The 26859-nt window shown below is 58.2% G+C and overlaps 1 protein-coding gene across 2 annotated transcripts in view; it reads right to left on the reverse strand.

The window, feature by feature from the left end:
* LOC100451245 (melanopsin) overlaps nucleotides 1-26859 on the reverse strand; it is a 122658-nt gene that overhangs the window by 52513 nt on the left and 43286 nt on the right. The window contains exons 4-16 of one of the 2 annotated variants that reach the window (XM_063727587.1): nucleotides 26331-26476; nucleotides 24461-24594; nucleotides 23939-24142; nucleotides 23167-23338; nucleotides 22576-22740; nucleotides 21326-21433; nucleotides 20287-20467; nucleotides 18911-19054; nucleotides 15875-15929; nucleotides 13936-14051; nucleotides 3198-3349; nucleotides 2565-2640; nucleotides 910-1277 (exon numbers count right to left, since the gene is read on the reverse strand). In XM_063727587.1, the coding sequence (XP_063583657.1) occupies nucleotides 910-1277; nucleotides 2565-2640; nucleotides 3198-3349; nucleotides 13936-14051; nucleotides 15875-15929; nucleotides 18911-19054; nucleotides 20287-20467; nucleotides 21326-21433; nucleotides 22576-22740; nucleotides 23167-23338; nucleotides 23939-24142; nucleotides 24461-24594; nucleotides 26331-26476 (2021 nt within the window). Of the gene's footprint in view, nucleotides 1-909; nucleotides 1278-2564; nucleotides 2641-3197; nucleotides 3350-13935; nucleotides 14052-15874; nucleotides 15930-16262; nucleotides 17011-18910; nucleotides 19055-20286; nucleotides 20468-21325; nucleotides 21434-22575; nucleotides 22741-23166; nucleotides 23339-23938; nucleotides 24143-24460; nucleotides 24595-26330; nucleotides 26477-26859 lie in introns of those variants that run through there. The other variant, XM_063727586.1, reaches the window with a different exon arrangement.

A 26859-nucleotide genomic window follows, 5' to 3' on the forward strand; every position in this document is an offset into this window, starting at 1 on the left:
GAGACATGGACAGTGTGATTCCTCCACAATTCGGAGGAGGAACCCTGAACCACTAGGCTCTACTGCCTTGACTCAGCCTGCCCTGCCTGGAGAGGGCTATGTCAATTGCACAGGGCGAGAGTAGAAGTTAGGGTGAGAGAACAAGCGTGAAGGGCTCAGAGCTAACACAGGCCCAGTGTGGGGACTCCGTTCCCTTGCCCCGCGCACAGTGCCCCAGTCCCATGTCCTTTTAACTGCTGTGCTCCCAGAGTCCTGCCAGCTAGACCTTGGGGGTGAAGCTGCTGTTCTCCTGCACAGCCCCTTTCTCCTTGGGGTCCTGCTTCCTCGCCACCCCACTGTGGCCAAGGTCACTCCTGCAAACCTGCTCCCTGCACGCCACTGCCAAAGAGTCTCTCCGTATACAATTCAGGGGCTCCCTCCTCCAGGCAGCTTCCCAGACTATTCCTAGTCCCAGATAACTCGCTTTTCCACCTCTTGAACTTTCCCGTGCTCCTGCCTCTGTCCTCCCAGAGGGGTGGGGACCCGTGCGTAGCTCTTGAAGGCTGTAGGCTGTGCTGTCCTGTTCTGGGGAGTGGCCTAGTGAAAAAGTGTTGGAAGTCAGAGTCTCCTGAATTCAGGACTGGCTCGGCCACATGGTAGCTGGACAAACGGACTGTGACTTAGCCTTCTCTGAGCCTCAGTTTCCTCCTCTGCAAAATCCGACATGTCACCCCAGCGTGGCTGGTTGTATAAATCGCTAGCATGCCCGGCTCATGGCAAACGCCGCAGGATCATTGCTGGCCTCGTGGGCTCGGAGCTGGCTGGACTGGGGCCAGTGCCTCGCTCTGACCACCTGACCAGGTCTCTGCCGAGCACCGAGGACCCAGGTGGCCCAGGTCACCTGTGGAGAGCTGTATGTCCGTTACCTACCCTCCTGGGAGTCCGACACCCGAGGCCTTCCCTCGGAGGCTCATCTGGTACATCTGAGCCATCTCCCTCAGGGTCTCTGCCGAGTACAGGCCAATGGGGTTGTTATATTGCCTCGGCTGGCTCGAGCCCGGCAGGGCTTTCGGGCCGAGTAGGTCCCGGGCCCCCTCTGGGCTGGTCTTGGCCCTCAGGCTGGCCTGCGGAGGGCCAGGGTCAGAGGCCTCGGCGAGTGAGGAGAAGGTGGAGGGCCGGGAGAAGGCAGGGCTAAAGGTGGGCCTGAGCTCCGGGGTGCCTGGGGTGCCTGGGCTGGCCCTCGCCTCAGGGCTGGGGCTGGGTGCCACCAGGCTGCCGTTCGTGTCCAGAGCGGGGTCCTGGCACAGGGCAGGCCATGCAGGGGAGAGAGAAGAGAGCGGTTAGAAGCCACACGCGTCCCAGAGCTCCTGCGTGGACCTGCAACAGATGCGTTAGTGTGAGCCCCGCAGCCTGAAGCCCAGAGCGCCTGGGCGCAGCACCTGGAGGGGAGGATGCTGGCGGAGGAGCAGGAGGCATGTGGCTCCTGGCCTGGCCTGAGGCTGGCATCCAGCTGGGCAGAGTGCCAAGCCCTGCACGGAAGCCAAGCCAAGCTTTCTGCCCCCAGGGCCCGAGGAAGTGAGTGTAGGGGTCAGGGGATGGCCCGTTCTGTGTCTGTTCCCCCTGCCCCTGAGAGTGGGTACCCAGTGGGCACAGCCCAGCCTCCTGCTCCACTGACCCCACACTGCCAGTGAGATGAAGTTCCTGGGCTGGTTGTGGGCAGGTGGTGGGGAGGTGAGGAGGGAAGCTGAGGAAGTGGGTAGCTCACATTTGGGCCCCTCAGTCTACCTCTGCAAGCATCTCCCAAGGAGCCCTCCACCCACTTCCCCAGTCTGTGACCTACCCCACCCCTGTCAGCTTCTTTTTCTCCCCTCTCCCTACTCCCCTGCCCAATCTGCCCCACTGGACAGGTGGGGTCACTATCAGCTCACACAGGGGAAGAAGTTGAGCAGGGAGCCCTCAGGGGTCGAGCTGCTTGGCAGGGCCTTGGGAAGGGCCCAGGCAGTGGTGAGGTCTGGAGCCAGGGCTTGGCCTCCCTTCTCCCCCGTGCCTGCCATTGCCAGCATGTTCTAAGGGCTACAGGGGCATGCACTTGGGACGGGCAGGTGGGGAAGTGGCAACCAGAGAGAGAGATCTGGGTGGGGGAAAGCCTGAGACCAGCAGGCCCCTCCACACCTGGAGGTCCTCATCAAGCTGGGCCTCAGCCAGTCATCCAGCTGCGGCACCCTTGGCAAATGAGGGTCAGAGCCTGGACACTCGTCCCCTGCCTGGCCAGGAGGGTGACCCCTCTCCTGGGAACACTGCTGCCCAAGCTGGCTTCCTATCAGCCCAGCCACGAGGCATAGCAGAGTTGGCTTGCACCCAGGCAAGCATTCATTCCCATATCCAGTGTTCAAGAGGGGCTTGAAAGTCTCTCCCGAGGGGCTGCCTCACTTCCCCAGGGTCAGCTGCAGCAGGGGCAGGGATAGGGCAGGGCTGATCCCACGGCCTCATCCCAGTTGGGCCAGCCAAAGACCAGGCAGGCTGGCCAGGGCCAGCACTCCAGGAACCAGGGCTGAGTGGACCCCGCTGCCACAGTCAGCACGTACCTTCTGGTGAGGGATCACCGGCAGAGGGGTCTGGACTGGAGGTGCTGTCGTGGAGATGGGAATGGGACGCTTTGATCTGCAGAAACCAGAAATGAGACCAGGTGAGGAAGTTGCCCCTGGGGCCAGAAGCTCCTGCCTGGGCGGGGCTGGTGAGGTGAGGGCAAGAGAGAGCCAGAGTCAGCTCTCAGAGATAGCTGAGTCAGAGGGCCCCAGATCCACTGTCCACCCCATGGGCTGGATCTCCCCAAGAAGGCCCTGGGCCCGATGAGGATGGAGAAGTCATGGCCCTTGGGCATTTTGGTCAGCATCCATGGGCCCCTGCTATGTCACTGGGGGCTGCCTGGGCAAAGTGGAAGTAGGTAAGACCTGCCTTCCAGGACCAATGGCCCACGTACGGGCAGCACCAGGACCACCCTTTCAGCCTTATCTGTAAAGTGAGGCAGTAATGTCTGCCTCTAGGTGCTTGACTTGGGCCTGGTCATTCCTCTGGCCCAGGGCTGTCCTTATCTTCCTGCACAGTTTTGTAGCCCAGGGCTGGGCCCACTCAATTGCTATGGGACAATCCCTCTTTTGGCCCCTGCCCCATGCCCACACCCAAGCCTCCACCCCCTGCTCTGGAGAGCTCCCACCTACTTCTGCAGGGTGAGGCTCAAGTTGTAGCTGGCAGACTTGATCTTGTTCTGGGCTTCCAGGTGGGTCATGGTGTCTGTGTTGACGCCGTCAATGGCCACCACGAGGTCACCCTGGCTGAGCTGGGACTGGGCTGCCTTGCTGCCTGGTGTGATCTGATTGGATAGCGGAGGTGGTGGGTGAGCATAAGGAAGGTGGTCCTGAGGAAGGGCCAGTCCTTGGGGAAGAGTCACCCGGGAGTATTCAGCAGAAGCCGTCATTTTGTTTTTCATTTGCTACAGCCAGTACCAGCTGCTAACCAAGCCTAGTTCCTCTTTCCAGCACATGACTACCACATTGCTTAGAGCTTTGTGTCTGACTGCACCTTGGGACTAGCTCTGGCCAACTGAATGAGGGTGGAAGCAATGTATGCTCCTTCCAGGTCTGCCTCTAGCAACCATCCTTGTGATCCTGCACACTCTCTGCTTGTTGACTGACTGAATGCAGGGCATGGAGAGGAGGAGAGATGATTAAGGAGCACTGTATTGGACATTGCATGAATGAGAAACTTTTGTTGTTCTGAGCCATTAAGGTTTGGAGGCTGTTGGACATGGTGGCTCATGCCTATAATCCCAGCACTTTGGGAGGCTGAGGTAGGAGAATTGCTTGAGGCCAGCCCGGGCAACAGAGCCCAGACCCTGTTTCTACAAAAATAAAAATATTTGGCAGGGTGTGGTAGTGCATGGCTGTAGTTCTAGCTACTCAGGAGGCAGGTGAGAGGGTCACTCCAGCCTAGGAGTTTGAGGTTACAATGAGCTATGATCGCTCACCACTGAACTTCAGCGTGGGTGACAGAGGAAGACCCTATCTCTTAAAAATTTGCAGGCATCTGCTGGGCGTGGTGGCTCACGCCTGTAATCCCAGCACTTTGGGAGGCTGAGGTGGGTGGATCACAAGGTCAGGAGTTCGAGATTGGCCAGGCTTGGCCAATATGGTGAAACCCTGTCTCTACTAAAAATACAAAAATTAGCCATGCGTGGTGGTGGGCGCCTGTAGTCCCAGCTACTTGGGAGGCTGAGGCAGGAGAATTGCTTGAACCCAGGAAGTGGAGGTTGCCATGAGCTGAGATTGCGCCACTGCACTCCAGCCTGGGTGACAGAGGGAGACTCGGTCTTAAAAAAAAAAAAAAAAAAAAAGGTGGCCAGGTGTGGTGGCTCATGCCTGTAATCCCAGCACTTTGGGAGGCCGAGGCAGGCAGATCACCTGAGGTCAGCCTGGCCAACATCGTGAAACTCCGTCTGTACCAAAATTACAAAAAAATTAGCTGGACATGGTGGTGTGTGCCTGTAGTCCCAGCTATTCGGGAGGCTGAAGCAGGAGAATTGCTTGAACTCTTGATTGAACCAAGGAGGTGGAGGTTGCAATGAGCTAAGATTATGCCACTGCACTCCAGCCTGGGTGACAGAGCGAGACTCTGTCTAACAACAAACAAACAAACAAACAAACAAAAAACTGCAGGCTATTTGTAACCTTGGTTAGCCTCTTATAACCCCTGCACCCTGCAAAGCTATGGAGCACTTTTCAGACTCCAGGAGAAAAGGGAGATGCAGCAGCTAAGACACAGCAGCATCCCAGAGACACTGCCAGGCTGAAGGGCAGGATAAATGCACCCACTTGAAAGCATCTTAGTGCCAAGTGCTTTGTGCTACCTGGCAGATGTGGAGAGAGTGAGGTAGCCGACAACCCTGCCTGGGTGAGCAAACTCAGCTGGGAAATGGGGCAGGGCTTAGGGTTCTGTAGTTGATGTCATACCTCCAGAAGGCAGGGTGCATGTGTGGGGGCCAGTTCCCAAACCCTGAGCCCCGATAATACCACAGAATGTTACAGTCTGGAGGCCCCATCTTCAGTGTAACCACACAGAAGAATGCCACTGCAACTCCATCCTGGGAATTCCCCATGGGATCTCAGGAAGGCCACACCTCCTGGGACATTACTTGGGATGTCGTCATGGCTCAGACTGTACTCTTGGGGACATCATGCACAATGCCAAATTCTGCACCCCCGGCCTCCAGTAATAGCACACTGAATGCTGTGGCGGCCCTGCCCACAGTGATATCACATGAGATGCAAAATTCCAGAGGTTCTAATAATGTCACCTAAAACGGCTTGATGGCTGGCCCCTAGTGACATTAGCAGCCCCACCCCTAAAGATACCTCATGGAATGCCAGAGACTCTGGCTGTACCCTCTGTGACAACACATGGAAGGGGCTGGCCCCTGCTAATATCACATAGAAAGGCTTTATGACCTGACTCCCACCACACCATGTTGGAGGTCCCCAACCTCCATGACATCATGAGGAGTGCCATGCAGGCCTGGCCTTCAGGGACATCACAGGAAAGAGGAGGCTCTGGACCCCACCCCCAACAAGCTGTGGCTGGAAGTGTTCCTTGGCTTTGCCTCCCAAACATGCCCACCTGCCAGTCCTCTGGGCTTCTCTGAGCACATCCCAGTCACCTTCCTGGCTATAATCCAACGACCAAGCCAGCTCCTAGTGTTGGCAGAAGCTAGATTCAGGCCAAGGCCCGAGAACCATCCTAGAAGGAGCCCAGAGAGGCTCTGGGGACAGTCCCTTGCCCCAGGTGCCAAGCCTGGGTGGGCCTCTGGCCAGGCCCTGGGCTTACAGACATGAGTGGAAGCTCCTGCCAGTCCCCTCACAGGGAAGTCCCTTCCAAACCAGGATGCCCTGCAGTCACCAGTCACCAGTGTCCAGCCCATTCCCAGATGGGCTCTGCAGATGCAGCCCAGGAACTGAGTTGTTTCTGCATGACCACATTACAGGTCACAGAAACACTGCCCTACACCACGTGGGTGATAACAGCAAGACCAGGACAGCCCTCTCCAATTGCTGTGAACCTGCCATTTCAGCCCTAGGGGCTATGGTGCCCTCTTTTTTTTTTCTTTTTTGTTTTTTGTTTTTTATTTTTTTGAGACAGGTTCTTACTCTGTTGCCCAGGCTGGAGTGCAATGGCATGATCTCGGCTCACTGTAACCTGCGCCTCCTGGGTTCAAGTGATTCTTCTGCCTCAGTCTCCCCAGTAGCTGGGACCACAAGCACATGCCACCATGCCCGGCTAATTTTTGTATTTTTAGTAGAAATGGGGTTTTACCATGTTGGCCAGGCTGGTATTCAACTCCTGACCTCAAGTGATTCGCCTGCCTCAGCCTCCCAAAGTGCTGGGATTACAGACATGAGCCACCACACCCAGCCTGTGGTGCCCTCTTAAAGTACTGGCCACCTTGTGCCCACAGCACCCCTTCCCCTGCCCTGGAATCTGCAAAGACAGGACAGGACAATACAGAAACAGATGCCTGGACTGCCAGGAAGCCACAGCATCTGCTTTGCAAAGTCCAGCCTGCCCTTCAGGCTCCACAGGGGCATCTTAGAGCTACTTGAGATTTCTTAAAATACACATAGCCCTTACCCCCAAACTCATTGCCATAGCCTCTATTTATGACAGGAGTGTGTTGCTGCCTTGAGTGTAGAGGTGAACAAAGGGTAAAAACTAACATCAGCGAAGGAAAGCAAAAGAGTTTTCTAGACTGAGAGGGGACTCCTGGGGGCAAGTTGAGCTGCCCAGCCAGGCCTGTCCTGCAGAAAATCAAGTTTCCCTACTCCTCTATGTGATCCCCAACATTTTATTATAGACATTTTTACAGATTTCTAGGCAGAAAAAGTAGAAAACATTCTAAAGTGCACACCTGAACACCGCCACCATGGCTCTACCATAACATTTCACTCACTTTGCTTTATCACACTCCATCCCTCCACATCCATCAATCCACCTCATTTGCCGGGCATTTCAAAGAAAGTTGCAGGCACCAGCATGCTTCTTTCCAGGGCGAATTTTGCAATGTCTGTTCTGTCCTAGTGAACCGCCCATGGGGCTCCCCCACAGCAGGACACCCCCACAGCAAGGCTCTCTCACGGCAGGGCACCCCCAAATGCCCACCTACAGAGAAGGGGTCGTCCCCCTGCAGGGCTGGGTCGTTGCAGACCCCACGCAGAAGGGCCATGACCTTGGTCACAGAGGAGACGCTGACAGGAAAGATGGGAGTTGTGTCCAGAAGATCAAGATGACAGCATGAGCAAGGGCAACAGAATGATATCCAAGAGAGGCCAGAGCCAGATCAGAGGGGCCCTCTGCAGGGCTATCTGACTGTCCTCCCTCTGGAGCTGCCTCAGAGACATCTTTCTCCCACAGGCATGGGTCAGCTGGCACCAGCCCTCCCTGCCAGGTCTCCTCACTTCCCCTCACCTGGACCTGCCTGGCTCTCCCTCATCCTCAGGTATGGGCCGAGCGGATGCTTGCTCCCAAGGGAAAGCTCAGCCTCCTGGGGTCTGGTCAGTAGCCAAGCCTCTGACCAGAGGAAAGTGGCTGAGCTGGATCCCCTGCCCTGTGCCTCTCCCCTGCAGCTGTGTCTGCTTGTTAGGGCTCAGCTGGCCTGGCCTTTGGCTGCCCTGAGTAGGGTCCAACATCCCTCAGGGTGGGGGCTGGGGGTGCTGATATCCTCCTCTAGGGAGGTGCTCCAGGCAGGATGGAGGCAGGGACCCTGTGGATGATCAGGAGCCATCAGATGCCTTCACCCCACCTCAGGAGCAGCCTGCCTGGGTGGGTTGGAGGGGGGCACCCTCAGACCCTTGCCCAGAGCCCAGGGCTCATGGAGAGTGCAGTCCAGGCACAATGCTTCCTCGTCTGTCTTGTCTGACTCCATCCTCCTCTTTTCTTTCTGTGTTTCAGAAAGGGCCCAAAGCACCTAAATCTTTGGAGCTGTGGTTTTTTTCTTTTTAATCTTTCTATCCGCCTTTGAGCATTTAAATGCCTCCCTTGAATGAGCGTTTCATTCCCACTTCACATTTCAGTCTTCTCCCGCCAATGGGCCCCTCTAAACCCTGGAAACCCAACCCTGGGCACAGCCTAGAATGGCCTCAGGATGGGGCACTGAGCTCCTGTCTCCAAAGCCCCCAAGAAAGGCTGCAGGTGTTTGGAGGCCAAGATCAGCTCCCTGCCCCCAGGAGCCTTCCGCCTTGCTGGGCCAACGTCTTAGGGCACCTCCAAGGGCAGCCCAGGGAGAGCTGGTGCCAGAGCCACTTGTGAGTGCTGGGGGCTGGGGGCGGGGAAGCAGCAAAGGAGGAGCACAGGTGCCAGTATGGGCCGGGCCCCTGGCTTCGGTGCCAGCCTCCAAGCCCTCCAGTGTCAAGAGAATGACAATGCCTTTCTCGGGATTGTTGTGAGGATTATGTCGTTAAACAGGGGATTATGTAAGGAGGGTGCAGAGCTGAGAGAGTTTCAGGAAAACTCCAAATCCAGGAGGCACAGTGCTGACCCCATCTGCTACCCCCAGAAGGTGCGAGGCTGGCTGGCTGTATCCCCGGGCTCCACAGGAAACAAGATCCACAGCTGGCAGAGGGTGGAGCTTGAGGAGCCAGCCCTGACTGACCAGTTCTGAGCCAGCCTGCTGTCCCTAGAGGGGCCTGGGTGTTGGGGGAAGGGGAGGAAGGTTCTGTCCAGGGCCCAGGGGAAAGAAGGCGCCAGTGAGGCTTCAGACGCACCCATGCCATCGGCTCCTATTTCCCCAGTTCCCTGGCAAGAGAGAGCAGCTGGGCTCCGCAGACGTTTCTGGCCATCATTCACTCCCGGTGTTCAAACCAGGCAGGCCCCTGCCTTCCTCCTCTTCTAGATCTGCCAGTGTAGATGTGGTGGGTGGAGGCTGGGGCAGGTGGCAGATAAGTAGGAAGGGTACAAGTTTCAGCAGCTCCCCCTCCCCACACTCCCAGGCTGCCTGCCTGGGTTGGGGCAGGTGGGACAAAGTGCATTTTCATTGTATGATTAAATTACTGTCTTGTCCTGCTCCGCTGCCTTCCCATCTGGCCTCCCCTGGGGCTTTGCTCATGCTCACCCTCTCACTGGAACCTTCTGTCTCCCCATGGTCCCACTCCCCAACTCCACCCTGGCCGATAAATAAGCCGGAGTCCCCTCAATGCTCAAAAAGCCTCTCCCTGCCTGCCTGGGTGGCTCCAACTGGCTCCCGTCATGTTTCCTTTCTGCACCTCCAGACTCCTCCAAGAAGTGACCTGCACATCCTGCCCCCACTGCCACTGCCTCCCACCTGCTCACACACAGCTGTCTGTCTTTGGCCCCATTACTCCACGCATATCAGTGACCTTCTGTGTCCAAAGCCATGGGTCACTGCCCCCTCTCTAGCTGACCACACCTCCCCTGGCTTTCCTCAAGTGTCTCTTGAGCCTCTCCTGCCTCTCTTCGTCCTGTCCAGGTCCACAGTTCCATTTGGGTCTTGGGTGTGGCCAGTAAAATGCCCTCATGGGCACTGGCTCTCAAGGGCCCCCAGCAAGGCCCATTCTTGTGTCCAAGGATGGTTCCTGGGCAGAGGTGGAGCCTGGTCCCAAAGGGGTGCCAAAGCTGTGTTTGGGGGTGGGAGGGCTCGGTGTAGAGGAGGGTCTTTGCAGTCAGGGGCAGCCTCTGGATGAGAGGGGACCATGTAGAAAGGGAAGGAGACTCAGGGAATTGGGGAGCTAGCCTCCAGCAGAGCCTGGCCCAGCCTTTCTCAAACAGCCCTGCAGTCCTGACACTGGCTACCCCACAATACCTGTAGCCCCGGAGCCCTGGGGCTGCTTATGCAGCTTCCTTTGCACGGTGTCCTGGCCTGGGGGCCTCCAAGGGTCCAATTCATTCCCCAGGACCCAGCCAGCCTCATGTCCTCTCCTTTTGGATCCCTCACAGAGTTAGATGCAGTTCTGAGCGGCAGGGAGGACCTGGTCTGGGGGACCTCTAAGAATGCATTCCCCAGCTGTGAGCCTCTGAGCCTCTGGCCGTTTATCTTCCCCTGTTGATGGATGGATGTTGCAGGGAGGCCCCTGCCAGCCCCACAGAAGCCCTCGGAGGCTTGCCTGACCTTCAGTGCGGCTATAAACAGCATGGCCTGTCAGCACTGCTAAGAGCTGCCCAAGAAACAGCACTGCGTGCTCCAGCGGCCCCGAAATTCCAGGAATTGCCGGCACAGCTACCCCAGAATAGTCTCAGCCTGTCCCCCTTCCTCTCCCCAGAGACCCTCTGTCCTCAGCATGTTCCCACCACAGCTGGGAGAGTCTGATAAATACTGGAACCGAAACCCACAGAGAAGAGGCCTCTGAGCTGGTGCTCCAGGTGAGCCTGCAGGGGGTGGCTGAGACCCTAGGAACAGAGGGCTTCCAGTAGACAGGCCCCTCCTGGGCCCAGGCTCAGCCCCCGACTCCACCAGTCTCACAACCAGTCCCGGTAGACAACAGGTGGAAAGTTTTCACAAGTGCCTGTTAGAAAGAGCTTTCACAGGTGTGGAAGGCATCATTTTATTTGTTTATTTATTTATTTATTTTTAAGATGGAGTCTCACTCTGTCCCCCAGACTGGAGTGCAGTGGTGCGATCTCAGCTCACTGCAACCTCTGCCTCCTGGGTTCAAGCTATTCTCCTGCCTCAGCCTCTTGAGTAGCTGGGATCACAGGCATGCGCCACCACACCTGGCTAATTTTTGTATTTTTAGTGGAGACAGGGTTTCACCATGTTGGCCAGGCTGGTCTCAAACTCCTGACCTCAAGTGGTCTGCCCCCTCGGCCTCCCACAGTGCTGGGATTACAGGTGTGAGGCACCGCGCCCAGCCTGCCATCCCCATTTTAAGGGTGAGAAAAACTGAGGCTGAGCAGGTAAACAGATTTCTGAGGCGACACAGCTGAGAGCAGCAGAGCCTAACAAAGCATGCTCCTCTTCCCCAAGGCGGGGACGTGAGAGGCATGAAGAGGTGAGACCCCAGACCACGGCTCCAGCCTCTGGCCAGCTGCCAGGGCAGAGGCCTTTGGAGCTGCTCCCTCTCTGGGCTGCTCCCCCTTCCCCACTTCCTGGAGAACTGGCTGGGGTGGGGTGAAAGGGCCGCTCATGTTGCAGGCCCAGCCACACCTGTCCAGGATAAATAAAGGCATTTCCCCGCCACCCTCCTTTCCCAGTCTCCCTCTTGAACTCCCTTCTCTGTGGGTTTGCAAGCAGAGACCCTCTGAAGGGAGGCCTTGAGGAGCTGCTGCTGCCCCAAGGTTGCTGCCATGAGCCCCCGGGAGCCACCACCCGGCCTGCAGGTGGTCCGTGTCCTTCCAGGAGGAGCTGCAGCACACATCTGCAGCTGAGAGGAGACAGGCCCTCCCCAGTGCCTCTCTATTAGTCCCAATTAGAGGGACGAGCAGGCCAGCATGGGAGTTAGGAGTGACAGGATACAGGAGATCCACCCATGGCCATCCCTGTCCTGCGAGCAAACTCGAGCCTCGGTTTGCCAGGCTCTGAAGTGAGGTAACGATCCCAGCCTCACCTGCCTGCCCACCCCACAGGGTCACACACTCTTGCCTCTGGTGCCCTATGGCACAGGCTCAGGTCCTGGCTGGGGTGGGAGTGGGGTTCCTCAAGAGAGCTCTGGCCATGCCTCCCCCGTAGGGGGATGTCTCTGGTGCAGAAGGGCCCTGCGAGCCCCAGCAGTAAATCCTACAGCCCTGGTGGGATGGCAGGGCTGTGTCCACAAGGCCTGCCCTGCCAGCGGCACTGAATCAGGACACAAGCCCAAGCTATCAGCAGCCTACCACCAAAATTTCTCAAGAGGCTCCAAGCCCTGGGGAAGGCTCCAGTACCCAGTCCAGCCTGCTCCACGGCTTAGGTGATTTAGAGTATGCCCCTAAAAGAAGCCGAGAGGCCATATCATGCCCATCTCCCAATGCCCTGCCTGAGCTTCGGGTTCTATTTTTAAAAGTCCCCCCTGTCATTGGATCCAGCATATCCCTGCATACCCCCTCCCCGGAGTAAGGACATTCCTCCTGCTATCTAGCTTAAGGCTTCTGGGCTGCCATTTAAGCCCCTGGCTGGCCGGGGCCAGGTGGCACATAGACCCTGGGTGAGGTCATTGGCTATCCTGAGTGCCACTGAGCCCAGCAGCCAATTTGCACCCGTAGGGATAGGACAGGGAGCACCAGCAGGAGGCCTCGAGATGGTGGAGCTGGGGGAGATGTGGGCTCAGTCCCAGGCAGGGGAGGCCACAGGGCCCATGAGAGAGCACACAGAGGCTCCACCTTATACAGGAAGGAGTCCTGCAAGCATGGGGGTGGGGAGCTGTGGGAAAGGGCAGTGGGAAATCCACTGGGGCTCACATGCCCACAGGTCACCACCTCATGCAAAGTGTGCAAGGCTGTGGGTGTCCAGGACCCTGTGGTCTCCACGGCAGTAGATCTGGAGGGGTGGAGTCTCTGTGTTAGAACAAGCCACATCTCCAACTGAAGGATGGAGGGCAGGGCCTGTTACCTGCACCAGAGCCAGGCCAGCACCCCCTCTGGAAGCATGTGGCCTCTATGGCTATTATAAGGCTCTCACGGCATCCCTGGGTGGGGCTTCTACTTCTGGGGTCCCCCCAAGTACCCATGCAACAAAAACAGAGACTACTCCTCCAGTGGGGGCGTTGGCTCCTGACCCACTGCCCAGGCTCCCTGGCCCCTCTGCCAAGCCCCTTCAGGCCTTGCCCACTTCAGTGCTTCCCCTCCAACCCCTTCCTCCGGCCCCCAGGCCCAAGGCAAGTCCCTAAGGCCCCAGAGAAGAAACTGTCCCCTTGTTCCCCTGGTGGGCAGTAGCCCAGATACCCCTGCCTACCCACCACCTTCCAGTGACAGCCTGGGGGCCTCCCCCTCCCGCCTTGTGCCCAGAACAGCACGGCCAGGGCTCAGCCACCAGGAAGGGTTGTCCTTGCCCTGTATGCCTCACAGTTCACCCTGAGCCTTGGGGCCTTCAGCCCTGGGTCTACCAGTGCCTTGCTGGGGAATCTCTTTGTTTGACAGAAACTGACGGAGTGCCTACTACGGTCTAGGGGCTGTTCCCCCATCAGTCCCTGCTCCTGGAGTGCTTCCTCGGGAGCATGGCTAACTTTCTGCCTCTCTGGTGTTGCTGTCTCCAGCCAGGCGGTAGAGTTACTCAGACAACCCCTGATGTTCTGTGTCATCTGCATCAGGCCATGCTGCTCCCCATCACAGACACTGCAGGACAGGGGGCCATCTCACCAGGCCCCAGCACTTGTGGGGAACAAGACGTGAGACAGACAAAGCAGCCATGGTGAATGGGGAGGAGCGCCCAGCCCCATGAGCCAGGGTCTTGGTGTCTCAAGTTTGGGATGGAGCGGGTGCCCAGTACTCAGTCCAGCCCAGCCCCACACTGTGACAGCTGGGCAGCCAAGGTCAAATGTCTGTCTGTCCATCTATCCAACTGCCCATCACCTGCCCTCTCCATGCTGGGAATGCTCCCTTCCCAAAGTAGCTGCCCACATCTAGGGAAATGATCAAGGCTTGGGGGCACCCTGAGCCCACTCAAACAGTAAAGGGATCAGGAAGGCGCTGTACTGTCTGTCCAGCTACCTGCCTGCCTGCCTGCCTGCCTGCCTGAAAACTCAGCATTTTCTTCTCTGCTAAAAACACCCACCACCTGCTCATGATGTCTCACATGCATAACAGGCCGGTGGGCTCTGGTGAGCAAACAGCTGTGGCTGAGACCAGAGGACCAGGCCAGTCCCAGGGGATGGGGCATGCTCTGCTTTCTGAGAGGCTCAGAAAGGACAGACAGACAGACGGACACACACGCCCTCCTCTGAGCGTGCCCGCCCCGTCGGGTGCCAGGCTGTGGCAGGGTGCACTCACCCGGGAGATAGTGAGGGGCATGTTGAAGTCCTTGCCCCCCTGCAGACGGAAGCCCCAGGGCCCGGGCCCAGTCAGGGTCACACTGTAAGACATGCTGGTGCTGTCAGCGGCCGCCTCTGCAGACAAAGGGTAGACAGGGTTTAGTGAGAGGGCACTCAGGCACTCCGCCTGCCCGGTCCACACCTCTGCCCCTGCCCCTGCCCCCTGGCCTTGCCTGCTGTGTCCCTTGCTGCCCAGCCGGGCTGTGTGGAGCTCTTGAGAGGCTCCTAAGAATAGCTGGGAGCGAATGCCATCGACACTGATATCTGCCCTCAGCTGCGCCCATAAATGGACTGTAACCCTACACTGTGCCCGCCTGCCCGCGGCCTCCCAGCCGGTCCACCATGACTCACACAGCTAATATAGCCCCTGGGGAGGGGTGTCTGGCACCCAGCACCCCCCAGGGGGGAGGAAGGGGGACTGGCCAGGTTGGTGAGAATGCTCTGGTCTCCTTGCTCCTGTGTCCTCTGGAGAGCGTAGACACTCCCGCTTCCTGCCCAGTGGTACCCATCCTCTTGCTCAGAAGACCAGGAGCTGAGCTCCCTTGAGCAGAGGCTTTGCTGCCGTGTGGTCCCTGCCCAGGATTCTGGGGTTGTGCTTTATCCAGTGTGGGGCACCTCCTTGGCTTGAGCTGAGCCTCCAGCTGGTCTGTGACTGGCCCAGGGTTGTCCAACCATAAAAACGATCATCATAGCAGCAGCTCTGGGCATAGCCAACCTCAGTATGGGCCCTTCACTCCCTGGGATCCTGAGAAGCTGCCACCTGGGCCCACAGGAGACAAAGCTCAGGGAGGTTAAATGACTTCTCCAAGGTCACACAAGGAGTGGACCCAGGTCACACTGGAGCCTGGGCTGATTCCTACAGGATGCATGCCAGATAATGGGCTCCCAATGGCCACAGAAGCCTCCCAAAGCACTGGTCCTGGGCAGCTGGCCCTCTGCCTGCACCCCTTGGCATAGGGTCTGAAAGCAGGTCTGAGGCAGGCCCATCCCCTCCAGACCCTCTGGGGGCCCAGCCAGTTATTCCTGGCTCTCCTGTCTTATTTGTGCTCTGGAAAACTTGACAGCAGCATGGAAAGCTCCAGCTGCCAGTGCCACACGCCAGGCCCCGTGCCCTTTGAGCAGGAATGGCAGGGGGCAGGGAGAAGGGAGGAGATGCCATTTGCTCAGCTGCTAGACACAGGGCCAGGAGGGGCAGGGAGGGGGAAGCACGTGTGGCATGTTCAGCCTGTACCCCATACCCCAGAGACAGCATGTTCTGGATCGGGGCCTCAGCACCTTGGGACTTCTGCCAGTGTGGTCTTTGGGCCAACCCCTTCCCCAAGAAAGACCTCAGGCCCTATGTGGTCTGGAGATAGATCAAGGCCCACCCTGGCTCCTTGGTTGGAGAAACTGAGGCTCAGGGGAGGCAACTGGGTTGGCTGCTTGCTGGCCCTCTTGGAGGGCTCTGGCTTGGACCCTGAGGAGTCAGTAGAGTCCTGGGTGTGAGTCATTTCTCAGCTTCCAGCCTCACTCCTGGGGCCTGGCACATGCAAGGTACAAGGTAGGATCACCCATCTTACGGGGTTGTTTTGTCACTTGCCCAAAGTCACAAAACTATCAAGTGGAAGAAGCCAGGAAAAGACCTGTGTCCTTTCCCCCGCTTAATCACCTCCTTCACCCTATATCACGCAGCCCAGCCCAGGAGGCCAGCAGTCCATGGCCAGCGTCCCTTCCCCGTACCATTCCCTGTCCCTCTCTGAAAAGCCCCATGTCATTCATCCCTAACTCCAGCCTTATTCCCTTTCCTAGGGGTGTCTGTCCATCCTGCCAGTCTGGGGAGGACTCAGGAGCAGGGCATAACCAGTGTGGGAGAAGGAAGGCGCCCACCCCCAGGGCCAGGGAGCTGGGGGAGGCCTTACCTGGAGCTGCACGCTCTCTCTCTGGCCTCTGGCTCCTGCCTGATGAAGCTCGCCTCTGGGGAAAGGGAGGGGTGGCAGGAGAGTGCTCTTAAAGGCAAAGGCCGGCCTCCCTCCATCTGCCTCCCTTGGGAGACGTGAAGCCAGTCAGAGAGCAGCTGGTACCCATGGTCTGGGCGGAGCTCAATGGCTCACTGGGGAGTGAGTGGGGATGGAGGCCAGCTTGGCCTTTGTCCCTTCTCTGCTGTACTCCTTGCAGTTTGAGGTGGGCCTCAGAGTGAGAGTCCCAAGAGTGGGGACAGAGGGAGGAGAGGAAGTGAAGTTGCTGGAGGCATCAGAGGCCAGGCCCTGGTACTCTCTCCTACAGCAGCACCAACACGTAGAGACCATATTTGCCTGAAGACACCTTCTCCGCTTTTTATTCTCCTATACCCTGTGAGATCCACACAGCCCTGGGAGGAGCTTAGACCACTACATGAAACGAATCACAGATGCAGAGTGTGCACGCATGTGCTTGGTGTGCATTCAGATAGGTAACTACGCGAGAGCGTGCCTGCAAACGCCCGTGTGCACAAGAATGTGGGCCACAGTGGAACGGTACGCTAGGGGAAGAAGCCACAGGTGAGTAACTTTTCCAGTGTGCAAGGGGAGGTCTGTGCTCGGCTTCAGCTGTTGGCAGTGGGAGATGCGGGGCTGGCCTTCCTATGCCAGTAACAGGCCCAGCCTGGGGGCAGAGACTCATAAATAGCTGGTGTGTTCTCTGGAGCCGTCACCATTGTCGTCGCCTGGACAATTGCAGCACACAGCATTTGAGGAGAGGCAGACAACTCGGGAAGTGGGAGGGCCTGGGCACACACCCCTCAGGCTGAGCCTGGAGTGTGGCTGCTGAGCTGGAAAGTGGGTGCGGAGGACGTTGTGGGGCAGGAGTTTTGAGGTGTGGAGAGGGGACATGGGGCTGGGGCTGCGAATCCCATGCAGCACGGGTGACAGGGCCACTTCCAAAGCCTTCAGGCTCACAGCGTAATCCTGGGTCTGTGTATGTGAGGGAGACGTGGGGGGGCTGGATGTGTCCCAGAAGAAAGGGAGAGCCAGTGGGCGTCCTACATCCTGGGGTCCTGGCTGGGGATCAGCCCCTTGGTCTGCAAACAAACAGCACACATCTGTTTAGCTGAGGAGCAGTTCACTGGGGGCAGTCTCCTGATGACCCTCCACACACTGGGTCACCAAGCAGTGGGGGAGGTTGCATGGAAGGGCCAGGTTGTGTCCTGGGTCAGGGATGGGCCTTCCCAGAGTCCACATCCCAGAGTAGGAGCCGGTAACGCCTAATGCTGCCTGCAGAGCATCTCCTGGGATGCTCCCAGGGCTCTTGACTCCCGGGGTCACAACTGAACTCATCCTCACCCCCACCATCCAATCCTCTCCTCTTCTCCCCATGTGGAGACTCTGGCATCACCCCTGCTCCTGCTGTCCTTAAATGGGTCATTCCTTGCCTGCCCTGCAGCACCTCCTTCTCTGGGTCTTCACCCTGCAAAGCTAACCAACCGCCTCCCAGGGCTTCCTGTCCCCAGGTCAGGTCTGGAGACACCTAAGCCAGTCCCTGATGGGGCCTTCCCACTGCTCCTACCACCTCCGGCCCCTCTTCCCTTCTCCTATGTCCCCCACTGCCAATCCCCAGAGTCCCTCTGGCTGCTCCCAGGGTCACAGAGAGACATCCTGTTCCAGGACATATTGAGCTCCCTCCCCTGTGCCCCTGTGTTTGCACAGTCACACAGGCTGTATCCTCATCCTGGACAGCTCAGTGCTCCCCCCACTCCCCACCCCTGCTGCCTGCAGATCCCTGCTTCACCTCTACCTTCCTGGGGAACCTCAGGGACTTGCCTGTGCTTTCAGTACCCTGCGTGCTCACACCTCGATGGCAGCGCTTATCACATGTGTTTGGTGATTGTTGATGGCTGCTCAGCACCCCACCCCAGCCTATCCCTCCAAGACAGGCACTGTGTCTTTCATCAGTGCCTGGCCAGCCTGGGGGTCACTGCCAGGCCTTTGTCCTGGCATTTATGGCATGCACAGTGCCTGGGCTCCAGGACAGGAGGCGGTGCCCCCGGGGGGAATGCTGAGGGAGGCTGAGGCTCCCCAGCTGCGGGTACAGCCCCGGGCTTTCGTTCTTGGATGCACAGGGGCACAGCACTCAGGAAGGAAGGCAGGCAGGAATGTGCCTTTGGCCTTGGACTAGCTAGGGAAGCTGGAGAGAGCCCAGGAGCTGAGCTGGGGGTGTTGTGTGGGTGTGACAGGAGGGGCAGATGGGGAGCTGTCAGCTGGGGCGAAGGGCTGCTTGGGCGCCTGTGCACACAACATTTCCAGTGTTCCAGAATATGGCCTTCTCTAATCGCCATCGACATTCCGTTCCATAGGCACTTGGGCCGACAGCTGGCCTTCTTTTAATAGCCACATTCCAGGTGACATCCTGATCTTAGGGCATTTATGGTGAGCACATCCACAGCTTACAGCCCCTTCCTCCCCAGGTATGTCCAACCTCGCAGTCACACAGAGAGGTACACACCACCCACACTCAGTCACATGCACAGCTTAAAGCAGACACATTGGGGCATGCTTAGTCACGTGTCGCTGGGTGTTACAGTGACAGAGCATGTGCCGGGCGCATGGCCACACACATGCTCGAGCTATGCTCTGCCAGCTGCAGACCTCCTACCCTCATCAACACACACATGTACTCTTATCATGGCACAGCACAGCCAACAGCACCATGCAGAGTCAGAGTTGCATGATCACACACACACACACACACACACACACACACACACACACGTGCAGACCACATGCAGGCCCTGCTCAGAGCATCTCAGAGTCACAGAGACCCCCAGGCGGACAAGGAAAAGCTGGGAGGTGCTGGGAGCAGGTGATTCCTGGAGGGCATCGCCCCTGCCCATGAGAACAAGTCTCCCTTTCCTGGCCTCTCCCTGGGCTACTGGCCCGCAACCCCCACCCCTTTATGGATTGGCAGGTACCGGGCCCAGTCACCTTCCCTGGAGTCTCTGCTTCCTCTCCCTGGGGTCTGGGGGGTGCCTTGGCTTCCAAGTCCTCCAGACCCTGATCGTAGAGGAACCGCCCATTCGCTTGCTGGGCAGCTCCCCACACAGCTGCTGCCTCCATGTGTGTCCAGCCCTGGGGGAGGTGAGAGAGTGACTGTGAGGTGAGAGGGACAGTCCGCAGCTTTGCTCCTGCCCTTACCCCACCAGGCCCTCCTCCATCCTCCCAACAGGTATTCATTGCGGGAGGCCCCTGACACCATTTGCACTGTTGCTGGTCACCAAATAAACCCCATAAATTGTGCGTGCCTGTGCTAGGGTGTGTGTATGTGTGTGCAGGTTTGCTCCCCATCTGCACATCGGCACACCTTGCTAAGCAAGTGGCTGTTTATATTTTTGAATAGATGGGTGGTATTCACGAGGGTCTAGGCCTCCATTAACAGATTAGAGTTCTCCTTGCTGTTCACTACAGTGGTTTACAGGAGGGACCCCTGACAGCTCCTCTCTCAGTCCCTCAACCGAGAACCCCAGGGATGTGGGCAGTGGGAGGAGATTGCTGCGGCAATGGGAGGAGTCGGCGGCAGTCTTGCTGAGGCCCATAGAGGGCTCTGTAGGTAGAATTAAGGAGGAGCCCAAGTGTGGCGGGAACAGGAGCTGGTGGCGCACAGAGCTTTCCTAGGGACATCTAGGGGAAGCAGAGCTGCAGGCCCTGAGGAGGGCTGACACCCATCCTTGGGCACACCTGGCCCCGAGGAAGTTTGACACCCATCCCTGGGCACACCTGGCCAGCGTTGATCTGAGAAGCCTGTTTTCCCTTTCAGAGGAGGACGTGGAGCCTCAGAGGGGGTAAGTGACCTGCCCAGGCTCCCACAGTGAGCACATGGTAAGCTGAGGCTCAAAGCCACATCTCCCATCTCCAGGGCCCATGCCCATCCCATGAGCTCTTCAAGGCTCCCAGGAGGAGGGGGCTTAATGCTGAGGAGCAAGGAGCTCCAAGCTAACTCCAGCCTTGTCTCTCTGGAGCCCTATCTAGGGCCAGATGTGCTGATCTCGGCAGGCTGCGGCTCTAGGGAGAGTGTCAGCATGGAAAAGGATGGCCTGGAGTTGGAAGACCTGTGTTCAATCCTGGCCCCGCTCCTGGGAACCCCCAAACCATGCCCTCTCTGTCCCTAGTGCCCCTGCCTATCAGGGAGGATTATGAACTCCATGGGGGTGTTGGGAGGGGCTCTTCCTGCCAGGGTGCCAGCGTCCTCAGGGTCCCTGAGTCTCAGAGGCAGCCCTGCCAGGGCCTATGTTTTCCCCAGAGCCCCAGGGTTGCCTGAGGAAGGGATGGCCAGGCGCAAGCTGGAGAGGGCCCAGTGTCCTTACCACCTCACTCTCCGAGCCCAGGGACTCCTGGCGCCTCCGTCCGGAGATCCAGCTGAGGTTGGAGGTGTGGCTGATCATCGTGGAGCGGTGGGTGGAGCGGTAGCTGGGGTAGGGGCGACTGTGCCGGCGTGATACACCCAGCAGCACCCCCAGGCAGGGCAGGTGCTGGGCAATGGCCACCCTGCAGGGGCCGCACATCTGATTAGGGCCAGGGGATGGGCAGACCGATGCAGGGGAGGGGATGGATGCACAGGCTGGTACAGGCCTAATGTGTGGTGACTGAGAGCCTCTGGGGAAATGAGGAGGCTCAGACCCTGGGAACCATGGCAGGTGATGAGGACAGAAAGAGACGCTGGGTGGGGAGACTGACAGGCTCACAGGGCTGGTTGGGAGGGACAGAGATTCTGGGTGGTAGGCATGCAGGGAGAGCCTGGGGATGTGAGTTCCAGCCCTCAGTGGCTGGCTCAAGCCACATCTCTGGTAACGGAGACAAGGGACACTCCGGAGCAGCCTCTACTGGACGGGCTCAGGCCTGCCACTGGCCGTGGGATGGTGGTGAATGACTGACACCACCAGGCAAAAGGAAGCACTAAGGGAGAAGCGGCCTTGCCGGGTTGCTATCAGCATGCATACTGGCCCAGAGCCACCCCGGGCTCCTGCCAGGCCCTGGGAGCAGAGCTGAGCTCTCCCTGCTGTGATCTCTTCAGGATGACACTATCGGGGAAGGTGGGGCGGAGGGATGCTTAAATTCACACGGCTGTCCTGGCTGCCCTACACCCCAGGTCTGAAGGTCTCATAGTTAGGATTGGATACTGCCCAGGGAACCCTGATCTCCTCCACACTGTGCCCCCTGGGAAGCTGGGACGGGGGAGGGAGGCACACCAACTCCAGACCCCACTCAGTGTCACAGGCCACTCCCAGCTGCTGGTGGCCCCCATCCAACACACATCCAAGAGACAGGAAAGGTGGTGGCCTCTTCCCTCATCTGCAGGCCAGGCCCTTGGAGGCCAAGGTGTGGGGTTCTGGAAAAGAGCCACACCTGTACTTGGGGTGGGTGATGGCGTAAATGATGGGGTTGTGGATTGCAGAGGCCTTGGCGATGACGGCTGGCACCGAGCTCATGTAGGGTGTCAGGACGTGTGCGTACCTAGGACAGAGAAGGTGTGGTCCCCAAGCTAAGTCAGCCCCATAGGGAAGAATTGGCAATGCCAGGATAATTTTTTTTTTTTTTTTTGCTCTGTCGCCCAGGCTGGAGTTGCAGTGGTGTGATCTCAGCTCACTGCAACCTCTGCTTCCTGAGTTCAAGCAATTCTTCTGCCTCAGCCTCCGGAGTAGCTGGGACTACAGGTGCCCGTCACCACACCTGGCTAATTTTTGTATTTTTAGTAGCGACAGGGTTTCACCATTTTGGCCAGGCTAATCTCAAACTCCTGACCTCAGGTAATCCACTTGCCTTGGCCTCCCAGAGTGCTGGGATTACAGGTGTGAGCCACCATGCCTGGCCTATGCCAGGAGAATTCTGATCTGAGTGAGTAGGAGGGAGCAGTGGGTGGTTGAGGGTGCGGCTCTGGAAGGAAGACGGGCCGAATTTGGGGTGGAGGTTCCCAGGTCCACTGTTCCTTGGAGCCTGTGCTGCTGGCGATACCCCACTTCCCCCCATTGACTCTGGCCCTCGGACCCTCTGCCTAGCTCTTCTCACACCCCACCCCAACTGTGATGCTGGCTCTTGCCCTGGCTATTGTAGAGAAACCCCACAGTAGGGCCCTAGGGGGACCAGGCCATTCCTCCACAAGAAGGTCTCCTATCTAAACACTTCCAGGGTTTAATAGCCCTCACTTCTCAAAAACACTTCTGAAGTTGAGCCTGCATCTGTGCTGCTGCAGATGTCACAATCCCCAGACTCTAGCCACAAAGGGCTAGAAGGGCAGCTCTCAGGGACCCATTCCTGGAGACGGGCAGCACCTCTGGTCATGTGACCACAGCCCAGGCAGAGAGGGAGGAGACCTCAAGAGGAACTGTGTGTTCCAAAGGGGGCTGGCAGGCCGCCCGCCCAAAGCTCTGTGGGGCCCAGAGCTCCTCTGCATGTGCCCTGGTGCTTCCAGGAACTAGGTGGCCCCCGACCCACCCCAGGGCTGGGTACCTTACCCAGGGAGAGAATAAGCTGTGAAGCTGGTCTTAGGGTGCGAGGATGGCTGGCTGGGGTTGGGCTGGGAAGGAGAAGCTGCCCAGGCTTCTTGCTCCTGCCTCCACCCCTTCAGCCTCTTCCCCAACCCTTTAGCCACTGCTTACCCAGCAAAGGCCACCAGGGCCACAGCGGAATAGGGAGCCCAGGAGAGCACGAAGAGGAGGATGACCAGCAGCATGATCTTGGCCATCTTGCACTCGCTCTGCAGCCGCTGCCGCTGCCACAGGGACTCACCATTGCCCTTGCAGGCCCCGAAGGTCTGGAGAGCCCTAGGAAGGACGCATCGTCCAGGTCTGACCCTAGTCGGGTGGCAGTGAGCACCAGGGTCACGGCTGCTGTTGGGGAGCCTCCCTAGACTATCCTTGCGGGGCACTCGGGAGAGTGTCATTCCTTCCAGTGCAGGCAGCCCTGACTTCCAGAAAGCTTTCTGTGACATGAGGTCTCAGCCGTCCCCCACTCCCTCTTGATTCTGTGTGCCTTCTCTGCTCCCTTGGCCATGCTGAAAAGCCCGCCCCAGAAGCCCTTGTCTCCTGAGGCTCCCCTAGACACCGCTGCTCCATAAGCACGTGCTCAGCCTGCCTTCACCCACTGGGCATGCTCTGGTAGGCTGGTGCAGGTGTGAGTGGTGGGGCAGGGGCCGCCTGGCCGAGGGGCCGGTTCCCCTCCTGTAGCCCCCCTCCATGCTCGGCTCTTACCGTCCTGTCTCCCGGATGGCCCTGAAGATGAAGATGTAGCAGTAGATGATGATAAGCAGAGGGAGGAAGAACACGAAGCAGCAGAGAAGCATGGTGTAGGCACGCACGGCCGGCGTGAAGCTCATGTAGTCCCAGGAGCAGGATGTCAGCAACCCCTCGGGCACGTAGGCGCCTGGGAGCCAGGGCAGGTGCTCAGCCTTCGGGGCAGCACTGACCAGGGCTCCTTATCTGGCAGGAGCTTTGTGTGTCCCCATACACAGCCCTGGCCCTGACCTGGCCCTGTCCCGTGCAGTGAGGAAGCTGGAGGGAACTGGGATGGCCTGCAAAGCCCACTGCCTCCCATTCCTGCTAGATTTGAGCAGAAAGCTCACCATAACTTCAAGGTTGTGCTTGCCAAGGCTTCAGCCAGAGGCCTGGTCTTGCCCCAGGAGGACTACCACCTTGCTCTCCACCCTTCCACCTTCAAAGGCCTCACACCCCAGCCCCCTGCCTAGTCTGACACAGCAACAGAAGTACCTGTCACTTTGTCCCACCCAGAAAGCCTTTGTATTTTGGGATCAGTTGCTCAGGAGATCCTTTGGCCCCTGATGGGGCAGTGTCAGTTTCCCTTGCTGCCAGTCACGTCCCCTGAATGTCCATCTGACCTGAAGCTCAGGTAGCTCCTGGGCACCCCTGCCCCCGCCAGCTGGCTGACCCAAGTCCACCTACTTCCGCTTGAATGTGGCCCCTCCCAGCCCATCTGCCCCCCTTCCAGTTCCAGCAGCCCACTTACTCCAGCCAAAGAAGGGTGGCAGACTCCAGGCCAGGGCATAGAGCCAAACGCCCAGCAGGACGAATGCCGCACGCCTCTTGGACGCCACACCAATGGTGGCCAGTGGGCGTGTGATTACCAGGTAGCGGTCCAGGGCGATGGCCGTCAGGGTGATCATGGAGGAAATGCCAAAGAGAGCTCCACAGAAGGCATAGAACTCGCAGCCTGTGGGCACAGCCCCTGCTGTGAGTCCTGGGGAGGAGGGTCTGGGGATAGGGTAGACTCCGCTCTGGCCCTCACCTCACAGGAAGAGCAGGACTGAGCGCACTCCACCCCCTCCACCTGCCACATCTGGCCAAGGCTGGCAGAGGCCTTAGGACCAACACTGCATCTTCCCTTCTTGCTTACTCACAGGACTGAGGGCAGCTACCCACTCTCTGCCCAGGAGCAGCAAATCACCTCCTTTGGGCCACCCTCCATTGAGGGCATCCCCAGGTCAAAACCCTCCTCCTCCCTCCAGCAAAAGGGAGCCCCAGCATCTACCTGTCTCCCCAAAGAGCCACTGCTTATAGAGGCTACTGGTGAAGAAGACAGGGGCCTGGGTGAAGGACATGAGGAAGTCGCTGACCGCAAGGTTGATAATGAACATGTTGGCAGGTGTCCGGAGGCCTCTGCTCCTGGGAGGATCAGAAGCTGTTAGGAGGCGCTTCCTGACACCTCCAGAGCTATGGAGAGCTTCCCGCACCCCTAAAGTATGCATGTGCACACACGTGCCACACACTCACACATGCACACACACATGGGCAAGCAAACAGGCACGAGCTGCCGGGCCACAGAGCTATCCCACTGTCCGGCAGGGACCAGCCAAGCAGCTGTTGAACCCAGCAGTGTCTGCTGAGTGAAGACCCCAAGACAGCTCCCTCAGAGAGAAGCAGGGGGCAGTTTCTCTCCAAAACCTGAGGCATGGCCCAGCGCAGGCCAGTTCTTGGGTCACTTCCGTTTCCTCTTCTTGCCCTCTAAATTCCTCTGCACAACTCACACCATCTTCTTGACCAATTCACTGGTTTCCTTGAGTCCCTCCAGGCCAAGGTCTCCCTAGAGGTTTCTCCCCAGGCTCCTCCTCCTGCGTGCCCTGACTGTACTTTCCCATGGCTTCTCATGCCTCCCTCTTCCTCGGGTCCCCCTCCCACCCTCCCTCCAGTGTCACGTCCTGCCTGAGCCCTGCCCTGCACACTGTCTCTGTAGTCCTCACCCTTGGGGATGGCAAATGGCAGAGGAGCTGATGGCTGTGCACCACGGCTGGGCCAGGCACTTTCACCAGCCTCAGCTCCTGTCATCATCCATCTTTGCATCTACCCTGAGGGAGGCGTCATTGTCCCCATTTTCCAGACAAGATGCTCCCACTCATGAAGTGACTTGCTCCGGTGCACAGCACTCAGTAAGTGGCTCATCTGTGGGGCAACGCACATCCATGAACTTACTGCATCAACACAGTGACTCCACGAAGCACAGCTCTGTTTTGCAGGAAAGAAAAGTGAGCTCAAGGAGGAGAAATGACGTGCCCAGTCCTTCAGCTGGCAAGTGGGAGAGCCAGGGGGCTGTGTGGCCCTGCAGCCTGGGTTCCCTTCTCCACCTGCCTGTCTCAGCCACTGAGCCAGGCAAGGGGGCAGATGGAGAGGGACACTGGGGGTGGGTGTCAGGGGTGTTTGAGGGACTTGAGGATCCTGGTCCCCAAGGCTGCTCTTTTTTTTTTTTTTTTTTTTTTTTTGAGATGGAGTCTTGTTCTGTTGCCCAGGCTAGAGTGCAGTGGCATGATCTCGGTTCACTGCAACCTCTGCCTCCCAGGTTTAGGCGATTCTCCTGCCTCAGCCTCCCCAGCAGCTTGGATTATAGGCACACACCACCATGCCTGGCTAATTTTTGTATTTTTAGTAGAAATGGGGTTTCACCACATTGGCCAGGCTGGTCTCGAACTCCTGATCTCAGGTGATCTGCTCGCCTTGGCCTCCCAAAGTGCTGGGATTACAGGCGGGAGCCACCACGCCTGGCCTAGAGCTGCTCTTCAAGGCAGGGGGAGGATGCTCTCTGGGGCAGGTGATGGCAGAGGTGCGCTGAGAGCAGGGCAGAATGGTCAGAGACCCACATACTCTGGGCACACACACCCTCCACAGAGGATGCACCTGGGTCTCAATTAGTGCCAGTCAGTCAAGTCTCCCTGGACCATTTTTGGCCCTTTCCGTGACCTTGAGGAAGGTCTGGGCCTGAGATCATGGAAGGCATGGCCCTGCCCTCCTTGCCTAGCCTCAACAGTGCCCTGGCCAGAGCTAGAGCCAACATTCCTGCCCGCATTTTCTTCCCTGTCTGCATGGCTGCCACCCTCAGTGCCCTGGGCCCAGCACCACCAACCAGGCACCTGCAGAAGGTATAGATGACCGTCAGGTTGCCCAGCATCCCTGTGAGTCCCACCAGCAAGATCACTGTGCCCAGGGTATAGTGGGCATGGTCTGGAACATCAACCGTGGGGAAGGGGACCAAGGCAGCAGCCCAAGTCCCAGGTGCCTGCGGAGAGACAGAGAAATGAGGGAATCACGTTATCCCTTTTCACCTTCAAATAGTCCTGAGAAGGAAGAGTTAGGATTCTCAACAGGGCAGGTGGGAAAACTGAGGCTCAGAGTGGCAAAGCCAGTTGCACACACACCTCGCAAGTGGCCAAAAGCAGAATGGAAGTGCAGGTCCTTTCTAAAGTCTAGCCCAAGCTCCTAGAACATGGCACAGGGGCCTTCTAGGAGTGGGCTCAGATCACCTGCTGGAGGCTGGTAGGACAGACAGACATGTGCCTGGCAAGCAGGGACATGGCCCGGTCACCCTATCTTTCCTTAGGGAGAAGACAGAGCCAACTCCTGGGTGCATCCCTGCCTGCAGTATGGACTCCAGCCCAAGGG

The sequence above is a fragment of the Pongo abelii genome, chromosome 8, assembly GCF_028885655.2.
Source record: "Pongo abelii isolate AG06213 chromosome 8, NHGRI_mPonAbe1-v2.0_pri, whole genome shotgun sequence".
Lineage (NCBI taxonomy): Eukaryota > Metazoa > Chordata > Mammalia > Primates > Hominidae > Pongo > Pongo abelii.